Source organism: Penicillium verrucosum (assembly GCF_028828655.1).
Source record: "Penicillium verrucosum strain IBT 35672 chromosome Unknown utg000001l_segment0_segment0, whole genome shotgun sequence".
NCBI classification, from domain to species: domain Eukaryota; kingdom Fungi; phylum Ascomycota; class Eurotiomycetes; order Eurotiales; family Aspergillaceae; genus Penicillium; species Penicillium verrucosum.
The window spans coordinates 8538783-8551800 of NW_026643210.1; the positions used below are offsets into that span (position 1 = coordinate 8538783).

At 48.4% G+C, this 13018-nt stretch overlaps 6 protein-coding genes across 6 annotated transcripts; 4 read left to right on the plus strand and 2 right to left on the minus strand.

Annotated features, from left to right (window-relative positions):
* Window positions 1-475: 475 nt before the first annotated feature.
* Window positions 476-2158, minus strand: N7516_003063 (uncharacterized protein; the record flags this gene model as incomplete). Its single annotated transcript, XM_057215783.1, has 4 exons — window positions 476-654; window positions 916-1885; window positions 1966-2042; window positions 2101-2158. The coding sequence occupies 4 exons, from the start codon at window positions 2156-2158 to the stop codon at window positions 476-478; spliced, it is 1284 nt and encodes a 427-aa protein (XP_057077666.1).
* Window positions 2159-3603: 1445 nt separating this feature from the next.
* Window positions 3604-4108, plus strand: N7516_003064 (putative tubulin-specific chaperone Rbl2; the record flags this gene model as incomplete). The annotated part of the gene is made up of 3 exons (XM_057215784.1): window positions 3604-3771; window positions 3855-3941; window positions 4007-4108. The coding sequence occupies 3 exons, from the start codon at window positions 3604-3606 to the stop codon at window positions 4106-4108; spliced, it is 357 nt and encodes a 118-aa protein (XP_057077667.1).
* A 240-nt stretch (window positions 4109-4348) lies between these two features.
* N7516_003065 (uncharacterized protein) lies at window positions 4349-5335 on the minus strand (the record flags this gene model as incomplete). Its single annotated transcript, XM_057215785.1, has 2 exons — window positions 4349-5226; window positions 5263-5335. 2 exons carry the CDS (start codon window positions 5333-5335, stop codon window positions 4349-4351), a joined length of 951 nt encoding a protein of 316 aa, XP_057077668.1.
* A 443-nt stretch (window positions 5336-5778) lies between these two features.
* Window positions 5779-6888, plus strand: N7516_003066 (uncharacterized protein; the record flags this gene model as incomplete). The annotated part of the gene is made up of 1 exon (XM_057215786.1): window positions 5779-6888. One exon carries the CDS (start codon window positions 5779-5781, stop codon window positions 6886-6888), a length of 1110 nt encoding a protein of 369 aa, XP_057077669.1.
* A 1365-nt stretch (window positions 6889-8253) lies between these two features.
* N7516_003067 (putative MFS transporter) lies at window positions 8254-10118 on the plus strand (the record flags this gene model as incomplete). Its single annotated transcript, XM_057215787.1, has 3 exons — window positions 8254-9082; window positions 9136-9391; window positions 9455-10118. 3 exons carry the CDS (start codon window positions 8254-8256, stop codon window positions 10116-10118), a joined length of 1749 nt encoding a protein of 582 aa, XP_057077670.1.
* Window positions 10119-10638: 520 nt separating this feature from the next.
* Window positions 10639-12994, plus strand: N7516_003068 (putative C6 transcription factor; the record flags this gene model as incomplete). Its single annotated transcript, XM_057215788.1, has 4 exons — window positions 10639-10758; window positions 10814-10908; window positions 10971-11661; window positions 11735-12994. The coding sequence occupies 4 exons, from the start codon at window positions 10639-10641 to the stop codon at window positions 12992-12994; spliced, it is 2166 nt and encodes a 721-aa protein (XP_057077671.1).
* Window positions 12995-13018: the final 24 nt, after the last annotated feature.

The following is a 13018-nucleotide window of genomic DNA, read 5'->3' on the forward strand; positions in this document are numbered from 1 at the left end:
AGCAGATGTAAGACACTACTCCCTGATTTATTTTCATTGCGTCTTATCAAAAATAAATACCGGCTAACAACTTGTTAAGGGCGGACGATAAGACAGCGTCAGAATATAACCTCGAGGGTGGTGCCACGCTCCATCTCGTGCTTGCTCTGCGTGGAGGATGCGCTGCGATGTCGTTGTAAACGCCTTTTTTTCATTTTTAGATACCATATTTCTGCAGCAATGTGAATCAGTTGAGGAACACTAGTGCTTTTACATCGAGCATCCCATTTCGCGAGGATTGAGCTGCAGGGACAGCGGAGTAATGGGATTTGAGCTTAAATGGAGAGGCATTATGCACACTGGGTGTTCTGGATTGAATCGTCTGAATTTTTATTTGGGTCCTTTTTTATTTGTCAAGGACATGAGCTGCTTTGGACTGGCTTGGTTTTGCTATACCTTTCCGACTCTATTTCCGATAATTGGAGATTGTGTATGTCTACTTCAGTGTAATTAAGCGTGCCCTGCAGGATACAATGCGAGTAATGCTGAGTGCATTTTGGGACGAAGCACCGAGAGATGCCCAGCCCAGCTGGCTGACGACCTTGGATAAAGTTGAGCCCACAGTCTTGAAGACCTGACCAGCAGCCTTGGTTGCATTTTCCGGAATAGTCAAAGCTTAAGAAAGTTGGAGCAGTTTGTTGTGCGTCCAAGCCCTTCATATAGTTCAAGAAATGGATATAGCCTGTAGCATGGGACAAACAGAGCCCATATCAACATTATATGGAGTTGAAGAAGACAGGATTATTTGTTTTTGGAAATTTGATGAAATTGAAACACGAAATGAAAACACGAAATGAATTACAAATGAGGTGAATTCCACCTCGGGTATCAGAATGATCCCAAACTCCTTGCTCGAACTGAAAACATGGATGTCACCTATGTCCCCCATGGACATGTACATAGAAGGTCTCCTTTCGGAGACCCCGAAAACAACAAAAGGTTTGGTGATCCGAAGATCAAGACAACTGTCGCCGTTTGACCGGCATGAAAATGCTCGGCGCCGGACGTCGACGAATGACGCCCGGGCGGGGCGGAGCAGGCCCGGAGGAAGGCGGGCGGGAGGGGGGAAGAGAAGAGGTGGGAGGGCCGGGGAGGGATGAAGAAGAAGATGAAGAGGGTTTCTCTCCATTGCGAGGGGGGAGGTTGCCCGGCGCTTCACCTTGGGGTCAGAGGCAATACCCGGTGACTTCTTCACGCCAGGCGCATCGCTGCTAGATCCGCTATGTGGTGGGGTGGCGGAGGAAGTCAGTGCACGTAGCCGCGCCTCATTCTTAGCCAGCATGGGGTTGTGGAGCGAGGGTGGGTGCATACCCGGGCGCCGGCTGATGCGTGGGGGAAGTGGTTGCGCCTTTGATGCTGGCTGTGGTGCTGACTGCTCGGTGGGGCGGCGGTGCTCTTCAACCAAGCTGATCGGAGCGCGCTTGACTTGCGACGCACGGTTGTTGAGAGACTTGGTGGGCATCGTTAGCGCGGTGTTGCGCTTCTGTGGCTGGAAAATACTGGGCTTCTTTTCCACCATGCCTGTCCTGCGATCATATGTAGTATGGCGTTGTCGCACGGAGGATCGGGACCCAGCCATACGCAAGCCCTTGCTCTCGGGGATGAGCTTGGGAGTGAGGAGTGCACGTTTGGCACTGATGCCGTCAATCGCAATTTTCAATTTCTCTGCATCGGCGTCAAGAGCACGTTGGACTTGGTCGCGGAGATCACAGTATACTCCGTACCAGTTGTTGGTATGTTCCGGGAGCTGGTACTTCTCCCACTCAGGAATATCCCGTTTAATGAGCTCCAGCCACAATTCTTCATCTTTGAGAGCGAGGTGGGGGGATGTGAGCTCCATGGCGTGCTGCAAATTTGTATTAGTAAGTAAACCAAAAGAGAAAATAAGTTGCAAGCAAAGTAATAGACGTCAGGTTTAAGACGTACCAGCTTTTCGGGGTTATGGATATTAAGTAAAATAGGACGTGCAAGTGAGTATGGCATGGCGCCCAGATCATCTAAGTCTAAAAAGCACATGATTAGTATGGGACCGTCCCAAATGAGAGTGTATATCATCTGTACCTTTGACGAAGCGGATAGCCGTGGCTGTCGCCAGGTGGAGTAGTGATGGGGCCGGCATCTTGCTTATGACAGCAATAGTTCAAGCCGAATTGGGTACAATAGGATATGCGACATGGGACGAAAGTAAACAAAATGAGATAATAACAAAGATCAGACGCGATGCTATTCTGGTGGTCGTAGGCGGTCGGAGTAAGCGGTAGGAGGCTGGACTTTATAACTATGTTGTATAAGTGGATGATCACGAGGCCTACGCTGATTGGCTGCCCAAGGCGCTCTATGGATTCGCTTTCAATGTATCTTTGTTCTAATGTTTCATAGTTATCCACAATTATAGAGCCTGCTACTGATCTGATATCTGTATATTATTGCGGAGCGAAGCGAAGCAATATACCTATTTCATAAGGGCCTCGCGTGTCACGTGAGCTGGATTTTATCCTATGGGTCCAAAATCCACAGAATCTACTCGGTGAAAAACTGATCGCTGAGAACCGGAGAATAAATATATAGGCACGTGACTACTTGAATCACGTGATCTATACGCATCTAGTCCGAATTAGACAGTGGTCACGTGGCTCCTATCGGGTTGAGAGCCTTAGACGTCTAACTAGCTAAATCACGTGATATACACCTTCTCCAAATTAGATAGCGATGACGTAGCTACTATAGTACTGACAGCCTTAGGTATCTACTATATCCCTGGCTATATCCTTAGCTAGTTATATAGTTAATGATCTATATACTTAGCTAGGTACCAAACTAGGTGGTAAACTAGGTGCTTACTTCGGCCTGCAAGGACTATCGAGAGGCCTAAGCCATCGAGATCTCTAGTATATCTATCTGGAACTTAATAGCTAGTGATACGCATATGATTGTGTAATCGGCACTTCTATAGCAACATTGCAAGTAGTAATGCCAGCTGCTCTTAGATATCAACCGGAGAAACTCATGTAAACGACTTTTCTAAGAAAGGATTGAAAGCTCGCTGGATAATGAATATAAGCTCCTTTGCCTTTTTAACCAGATTTTATATTCCAATGACTTCTTACATTCATCTTGTTGTGTCTCGGATCCATCCCCCATCGTCTTTGGAACTTAATTATAGTTGGAAGCACGTGATGCCCCATAAATAGCAAACAGTGCAAACATCGTCTTGATGTCTTGATAGCATCATCGAGGGGCATATCAAATAACTTTTGAGAACTCGAAAATCAGCTCAGCATATCACTAAATTCTGTTGTCGGATACAAAATCGAGAGGTATGTACTTTTTGGTCTTAAATATTCTGTTATGATGCCCGCCTATATACACAGTGTCTTGAAACAATTGTGCTAGCAATGCTTGTCGTCGTATAACTCATTCCGGCATCCCGAGTGCTGGATATAGACATCCAATAGCGTTAATTAGAACACATTGCCCCCCATCATATGGCACCTCGTCTGACAGTTCTGTTCAAGACTGGAGTCAACACATTACACGCATCTAACTCTCACACAGATAACCACAATGGCACCCCGCACCCAGCTAGAGATCACCACGTCCTCCGTGACCCGCCTGGTCAAGGAGGAGGCTTCCTATCACAAGGAGCTTCAGCAGCAGACTGAACGTATCAAGAAGCTGGAGGCTGATGCTGCTGGTGACGACGAGAACCGCGAGTATACTTTGAAGCAAGAGGTATGTGCCTTGTACGGAGGCTTTGCTTCTACCAAATTATCTTGCCTATCTTCTGAAACCTCTAATGCTGACATAAATAATAGCACATGTCACTTGAAGAGACCAAGAAGGTCCTGCCTACGTTGAAGGATAAGATTGTGCAGACCGTTGCGAATCTGGAAGCTCTGATTGTGAGTGTAACATCCCTTTCTACTCCCCATCTGTATCCTTGGATTCCATTAACCAATTCTGATAGATTGAGGAGGGCAAGAAAGGATCGGAGAGCAATGTCGAGCACATTACCGCTGCCAAGGAAGCCATTGCCCAAGCTAAGACCGCACAGCGCGAGATTTCGTGAAAGAGGTGTTTAATACATCAAAGCTAAAAAAATACCCATAAGGTGGAATATTCCATAATATCATTCAATAAATTGAAGCCATGTCCAACGCCAGACCATAAACCAGAACTCCTTGCTAGTGCTAGTAATGTACACGCCGAAATGCATCTTTAGGTAGTATCCATCTTCCCGCTGTAGTCATCAGGGAGTTCCTCTCCTTCCTCGAGTTCGGATAATTCGCCATCACTACCCGCAGGGACTTCACCCCTCATCAAGCATATTGGTGTCCTCCCGTGCCCCATCGTTCTGGGCGGTTGTGACTTGCCGCAGTGGCGACGCAGCACCGGTAGCCCCGGCCTTCTCAACTTGCAGAGCAGATGGGCGGCTAGCCTCATCTTGGCCGTGCTGGAAAGGAGTCACGGCATCACTTTCAGGACCAGGAGTGTTCCCACTGCTAGCCTTGCCCTTGGATGTGGCATCCCCATCGTCGCCGTCTTCGCCCTCCTGCATGCCCTCCCGGCGCTCGACTTCCTCTTTCTCATCACGGATCAGACGACGAAGCTGCATCCCCTCATCCACAATACGACCGAACTGTTCGCGTCGCTCAGCCCATGTCATGGCGTAATCTTTGCTTTCCTTCTCGAGATCTGCAATCTCCAGTCGCAATTTCTGAAGGTTCGCTGACTGGTCTTCGCGCGGCTTGAGTAGACGGTTGCTCGTGATTTTGTCGGTCAATTCATCGTAGGTCTTTCGTAAGGAGAGAAGTCGCTGTGCCTCTTCCAGTTGACTGCGTAGATCGGCCGTGCTTTCCCGTACAGATTGCATAGTCGACAGAATCTGAACTCGCTCGGTGGCATATCGCTGGCGTTCTTGCTCGTTACTAGTAAGGAGAAACTGGACGCGCGCAATGCTACCCTCAAATGCGGCAAAGTCGAGTGAGACATCCTCGCGGAAGTGGCGCCATTCTTCAAGCCTTTTCTGTTTTTCAGCTTCTTTTGCGGTCGCATCGGAGTCGGCGTCGGTTTCTTCGGGGGAGGGGTGAGAGGGAGCGAGGATTGTGAGACAACGAGGGACTCGGGGTTCAATAATCGTTTTGAAATTCGCTTGAATGGCTTTTCTTCGACGTTGAGGAGACGCGACTTGTGGAGCGCATCTGTAGGAGCTTGGGTGTTAACGTTGATCTGGGAGGACAGAGCTGGAGTGAACTCGACCTTCTTCTGGCTGGCCTAGCAGCCCGTAAGAAGCCATTTTGTGTATCTGATTATGGAACTCAATCCCAAAGTCTAATAGCACAGGGGGTGGATTGAAAGTGGCCGCGACTTTAAGGTGAGGGGAGGAATATGAAAAGTGAAGCCAAGCGGTCTGGCACTTGAACTCCGCTTTAACCTTTTTTGACCTCCACGGCTCAATGGGCCCGTCTTCAACAATCAGCTGTGCTGCCTAACGAGAGTAATCGACTTTCGTTTACACAATTAAGCATAGCCTCCGAGACTTTTTGGATAGAGACCAATCCAAAACTACACAGAATCGCTCGCGTGCCTGCCTAACGATCACGCCGTACTCCGCAATCCAAAGTTGTTTGCAAGCACGGCCTGGCGAGGCCCAATGAGCTTTGTCGCCAAAGGCTCTGTGACTTCTGTCCTAGCTGCTAAGTTCTTTCTGTCTTCTGTACTTGCCTCAGTCTCATCACTATGACGGAGACGTACTCCGGGCTCCATGTGGGCCAACGGTTTTGCTCCCTGGAAGAGTTCAAAAGAGTGGTACGGAGTATATCTGTCAGGCAACACTGGGAGCTTCGTGTATCTCGTAGCAACAAGAAGAGCGTGGTTATCGGATGTCGAACATCGCCAGATTGCCCTTTTCGTGTGGTCTGTCGCTCAAACAAAAGTGACACTTACATCAGTATTCTTCAAGACAGTCATAGTTGCCCCCGGAATGCAAATTCGCCTGCCACACCCGCTCGCTCTGAAGCTTCCCATGTTCGATTTCTGCTCAGGGAGATACCGAAGCTTTTTGATATGAAGTCGAAAATACGCGCCCAGGATGTCGTGGATGCCGTGAAACGCTACCATGGGTATGACATCTATACGCGTCAGGCACAGCGAGCGCTTACCAAACTTCAACCGCGTCATGGCGAGGGCCAGGATGAACGCGGGCCAGATATCGACGTGAGTCCAGATGGACAACAGTCGTCTGAGGAATCCCCTGAGTCGCAAGGAGAAGGGGCACATGCATATGGGGAGATACCCGAGAATCGGTGGCTTCCAGAACATCTCCCATCATCACTGATGGATGATCGGAACATGCCCCCAAACGAGACCTCAAACAACCATGTACCTGCCCCACCATCTAGTTCTCAAGCCCTGCCACCTCGGCCCCAGGCGCAACACGTACCGGTTCCCGCATCAAATCAACCCTCTTTCAACCACAACCAACTCCCAATGAATATCCCACAATCAGGAGTCGAATACCAGACTACTGCTTTACCAGGAGGAGTGGTTGGACCTCCGAAAGACTACACCGGGCGCAGTGATCACAATGCCGTCCCCCAGATGATCCTTGCCAATTTTAAGATTGAATTCGCCTGCACAACCTGCGGGTCACTGAACCAGGGCTTTTTCCCAAACCAGGGCAATGCCACCAGTGCCAGCTATATGACCCACCATGCTGTACCGAACCCTGGCAATGTTCCAAGACACACCGGACCTACTCAGAATGGTGTTGGTAGCAGTAACAATGCAGTCGGTGAAAACCCCGCTTACGATGTTAATACCCCCCAACACATCTACCATCCAGAATAACTGGCCTGGCGGTGGCCTAGGCGTTCAAATCGGACCGGCCCATACCTAACATATCATGCAAAGAGGATGATGTCGGCCACCATGTTACTGATATTGGAATATGCGGCTGTGCTAATTTGTGCTTGCACGCTGCAACTCCAGCCAACACGAGCATTAGCTGACTTTGTGCCTTACTATGCACGACAATGGATGGTAGTCGTTGCCTTGACAGTCCCGGTTTCTGACTTTCTACGCCCTTTATGAGCCGCCAATTTTTAATTTTTCGATGCCCAATCCAGATTACGACAACATATAACTCAGTTCTGAAGAGAGCAAGTTCGATGAGTCTTTTCTGGGATCCCTGTTTTGATTTTGACCGCGATAACTCTACATCGGTTCATCTTGTGTAGGGGAGGTTACATCCGAGATGACCTGGAACTGGATAATATTGTTATACCCTTTCATTTGATTAAATACGTTGTTCCTTAAAACATGTTTCTTCCCTCATGCGGAGCTGGATAATCTCGCGCCATCTGCTTTCACGTATTGGTAGAAAGGACTAGGCAAGTTGATCTTGGTAGAATTGAACCTCTTAAAGAAATTTGTAGGGATGATGATAGAGGTATATCAAGTGTCCTTCATTGTCGAGTCGCAAACCTGCATCTGTCTGTGTCTAGGAGATATGGCTTCAAATAATAGCAGCCCAATTGGCTAAATTGGCTAAATTGACCTCACAACGAGTGATCAAGCTGCAAAACAACAATGGAGACATAGTACTTCGGACAAATATCCGCAAAGGCCAAAGTTGCCCGATTCGGAATCCCAGACCGCCAATTACATCAGCATCAGCCCTGGAGCCATCGGACGTCCGATCGGCTATCCGACACTGCGGATCCACAGACTCTGCTCTTTGCCAACCGCACTGAAAGGATAACACGGAATTGAGCCCACAATGTCTAGATCGCCATCCATCGGTGCGATATTGGGCTACAATGTAAACCTGGAACACGAGTTTCTACCTGCATCGGACCTGAATCCGATATGACACCCGCCAGCGGCGTTCAAGCTCCAATCGACATCCAGCGCTCAGTTGCCGATGGATCGAAAGGCACTAAAACCCTGTCAGGGAAAAACTTTTCTTACCAATTGAATGACTCTTATATGAACAATTTTGCCGTGGGATAATAGCCGTTCCTTTAAATAACATCGAGACCCTCCACATTCCATGATCTGGTATCACGCCAAGCATTCCCTCCCAAGCTTAATATACTTTGTGTTGCAAGATCTTTTACGCCACGAGGCACACATGGCCCTTTACGAAAAATCTAGAACAATTCAAGGAAGAATCACGTTTTGAGTGAGCTCCGCGCCGCCACATCTGCAGCCATGAATCGACAACGAGAGGCCGAAAAGGCCCTTCACGACCAAACAAATATTCTCCCCTTCACTCAGCTCATGGTTGTTTTCACGGGTCTGGCAATTTCCTTGCTGATTTGTATGGTGGATCAGAATGGCATAAGTGTCACACTACCAACGATCTCACGCGAGCTGGGTGCTCAGAATACCATCTCCTGGGCTGGAACCTCATCGCTAATTGCAAATACCATGTTCACGGTGCTGTACGGCCGTTTGTCAGATATCTTTGGCCGGAAAATCATGTACATCTCTGCGTTGATCTTGCTGTGTATTGCAGATCTACTCTGTGGCTTGTCCCAGAACCCAGCTATGTTTTATGTTTTTCGAGGCTTGGCTGGTGTCGCTGGTGGTGGTGTTACCTCTTTGACAATGATTATTGTCTCTGATATCGTGACCTTGGAAAAGCGAGGCAAATACCAGGGGATTCTGGGTGCATCTCTGGGTCTTGGTAATATCATTGGACCATTTCTGGGTGCTGCATTCACCATGCGTTCAACGTGGCGCGGTTTCTTCTGGTTGATTTCTCCATTGGCTGCTTGCTCTGCAGTCGTTGGATACTTCCTCATTCCGAACAATGCACGCAAAGATAGCTTCCGAGAAAATATTAACCGCATTGACTGGTTCGGACTGCTTGCATCGTCTATTGGTATCATTTTCCTCTTGATTCCTATCTCGGGAGGTGGATCCTACTTCCCTTGGGATTCACCGATGGTCATTAGTATGCTCGTTATTGGAGGTTCTTCACTCGTTGCATTTTTGATCATTGAATGGAAAGTGGCTACACTTCCGATGTTACCAGGTATGTTCTGATCCTCCATAGTGGTAAAACAACATTTAGTTGACATGAACCAGTCGTCTTCTTCAGAAATAAGGTCATCTCTGCAATCTTCTTGCAGAGCTTTTTGTATGGTGCAGTTTACCAGTCAAGCCTTTACTACCTGCCATTGTACTACCAGAATGCCCGTGGCTGGTCTCCAATTGCCTCTGCGGCCATGACATGTCCTATGGTTGTGTTCCAGTCAAGCTTCTCAATCATATCTGGGTTGTATATTACCCGAGTCCAGCGCTATGGCGAAATCATTTGGATTGGATTTGGCTTGTGGACCTTGTACGTTGATCGATGCCCAAGTCCTCCGACTTTTATCCCATACTAATACTATCATTCTCATAGGGGGTCGGGCCTCATGTTAATCTTCGGTCCCCACACCCACCCCGCCGTTATTGCAGTCATTGTGGCAGTCATGGGTGCCGGAATCGGATTCACATTCCAACCCACCCTCGTGGCCCTACAAGCCCATTGCACCAAGTCCCAAAGAGCAGTCGTGATTGCAAACCGTAACTTCTTCCGCTGCCTTGGTGGCTCATGTGGCCTCGCTATCTCTGCGGCAGTTCTGCAGGCTGCTCTTCGCTCCAATCTACCAACCAAGTTCGCGTACCTGGCAGACTCTTCATACTCGATTCCTTCAAGAGCGAATCTCAGTGCAACTGAATGGGCCTCAATCCTGCTTTCTTATAGCAAGGCTTCCCACACAGTATTCATTGTGCAGGTCCCCATCATCAGTGTGTGTTTCCTGGCATGTATGTTCGTGCGTGATAGAGGTCTGGAGCGACCAAAGGAGCCGGAAGAGATTGAAGAGGAAAAGCGGAAAGCCCAAGAAGAAAGAGATGCCGAGGCGGCTACTTCTGCTTCTGAATATCCTGAGGAGTCTGTCGACCATCAGACATACCACCAGGCCGAGAAGCGTCATTCTGCGTCGGCATTAGCTGAATCATCGATACCGCCTTCTCGTGCTGAACCTAATGCCGAGGGACCTGAGGAGAGGGAGAAGCACTAAAATATGTAGAGAGCTGACGACGGCGATGGGCCGTTCAATCTGCTTTTGACCTGGCTAAATCTGCATTTGCTTTTGTTGCATTGGCGGCGTGTGATACCAAAAAGTTATACAGTTTGCGATAGACTAAATTAATATAGACCTACTTGGCACCTATAATTTTTGAGCTACTTGGTAGCTCAAAGAAAATTGTATGTCAATTGTGCTCTTTGGTTGACTAGAAGCTTTTCCTAAGCTCTGCTTTTATGGAGGGCTAACTCCATGAGCTTCTAATTTCTCGGACCTTTTGAAATGTCTCTTTGATTACAAGTATCCAACCCACAAGAGACTATAAAGCAAAAGATTTAAATATATATATCCTAAATGTTTCGTAAACTATATATAGGCTGCGTATTAGTAGATGTCTTGGCTTGGCATTCCGGTCCAACCACATCTCCGACCTCTTTCAACTTCATCTTGTAATGGCACTTCATCAGCGTCTTGATGTTTCAAATTGAGGGTCATATTTCCCACCAAATCCGATATGTATGCGCTTGGGCATAGCCCCGAGTCATCAAGGCAGACAACTCCTACATCGCGAGATCATAACCCGCGGAAACGTGGGAGGACCGCATGCACTCGCTGCAAGACACGGAAGCAGAAGGTAAAGCTCTAGTAAGTAACATACTAGACAAATATTTTGATTAACGGAAGTTTAGTGCGACAATGAATATCCGACTTGTTCCAACTGCTTGAAGGCGGGGGTCCCATGCGACAAGTCCAGCGTCCGAGAGGACCAAGACCGTCAGAATGAGTAAGGTCCAAATACATCCAAATATATGAAGCAACCGGAAAAAACACTAATGTGGATGTTAGGTATACACGTGGCTTAGAGGAACGTATAATGTTCCTTGAGCGTAAACTTGTTGAATCTGATCGATCATCAAGCCAAAATGCCACCGCCACAAATACTGTGCCTTCGCTATTCTCCCCACCAGGTGGTCACACAACACCACACACAACTACCTCGGGACTTGACAATAATCCTGTAGGAGAGATCGTGGGCCTTCTTGCCTTGAGCTCCGAGGCCCCTGCATATGTAGGATCCAGTTCTGGCCTTTCTCTCGCTGCCGATCTAGGAGAGATGGTCCAAACGAGTGTATGGAATCAATTCATCTCAAGAATGCAGCAGAAAACCAGTACTACTGCGAATCATCCTCAAAACAAGGGCCAAGTACATGGGCCTTCAGAGCAACCTAGCGCCACTCAAATTCAAGACCGGCCAACGAGGATGGAAGACCTCTTACCGGCGCATGTTGAACCTCCAACCGATGAGATGGGGACAAGAATACTCGATACATATTTCACCCGACTTCATTCTCGATATCCATTCATTAACCGGAACCAAGTATGGCAGATCCATGCAGATCGATGGCGCTTAGCGAAGATCAAGCGTGAGGACCTGACGCGGTCTGATCGATTTGCTATCTTCAAACTCAACCTGGTCTATGCAATCGGTGCAACAATGCTTCGATTAAGTGAAAAATACGCGTACACGTCGCCCGAAGTAATTATATTCTCTAAACGTTAGATCGGCCAACGCTTACAAGTCTTAGCGATTTTATACTGCCGCCTTGCAGAACGTTCCCATGATGTGTGAAGCACGATCCGTTGACAATATCGAGGCCATGGTTCTTCTTGTTGTTTACCATCTCCGAACCGCATCCAGTCATGGCATGTGGTACATGATTGGACTTGCTATGCGTACTGCTATCGATCTAGGTCTTCACCGAAAGGCAAATGAGATCAACCTGGATCCATTTACCACTCAAATGCGACGAAGACTATTTTGGACTGTATACTATTTGGAGCGAGTGATATCAATGTCCCTCGGTCGCCCGTTCAGTATATCCGATCGTCACATTGATCTTGACCTCCCACTAGAAGTGAACGATGACATCGAAGATCCCACACTACTCACAGCACCCCTAGATCCGACCAAAACCACAACCTTGACATTCGCAATATACCTCTTCAAACTCCGACGTATCGATTCCCGCATCCAACATAAAATCTACCGCGCCGACCGGCCCCTCTCTTCTCTCCGACCAAAAATGGACCCTCTATATCTTGAACTGGAAGAATGGAAAGAATCCGCCGTATTGCGATTCAACGGTCCAGATCTCGACTACCCAATGCTACACTACAACCGAGCAGTACGACTCCTAATCCAGCCATTCCTCCCCCTCCTCCCAATCACAGACCCATACTACCAAATCTGCATCCTGGCCGCAGGGAACATATGCCAATCCCATAAACGTCTACACCAAACCCTCGAATACGGACACTCCTTCCTAGCCGTGCAAACAGTCTTCATGGCGGGAATAACCCTCCTCTACGCCCTATGGACACACACAGATCAAGTCTGGTCCGTCCGAATGAGCAACGACATCCGCGCTTGCTCAACAGTGCTCTTCGTAATGGGCGAGCGCGCAGCATGGGTCAAGAAATACCGCGACGCCTTCGAGCTGCTAGTCAACGCTGCCATGGAGAAACTGCAGGGCAATGAGACTGCCCGGAATGCCGGAATGGCGGAGCTGATGACGGCTCAGTATGGCGTTAATTGGAGTTCTACGACTGCCCCCGGCATGTCTGGTAGTGATAAGTTTCCCCCGGTCAACCCGACGGGGCTGGCTCCTGATACTGTGGGTGCTACGCCCCAGAATCAGGGTTGTCCCGATGATGATTCTGAGCATGCGGTTAGAATGGCGTTGCAGCTGGCGCCGTGGATTGACCAGGATGAGAGTGATCCGCTGTGGGTGCCGGACTTTGAGACTTTGGAGAGTTTGTCTGGGACTTTTTGGAGTCATGGTGATACGAGACTTTTTGATCCTTTGTGATTCATTTTTGATATGTCGGTTGTA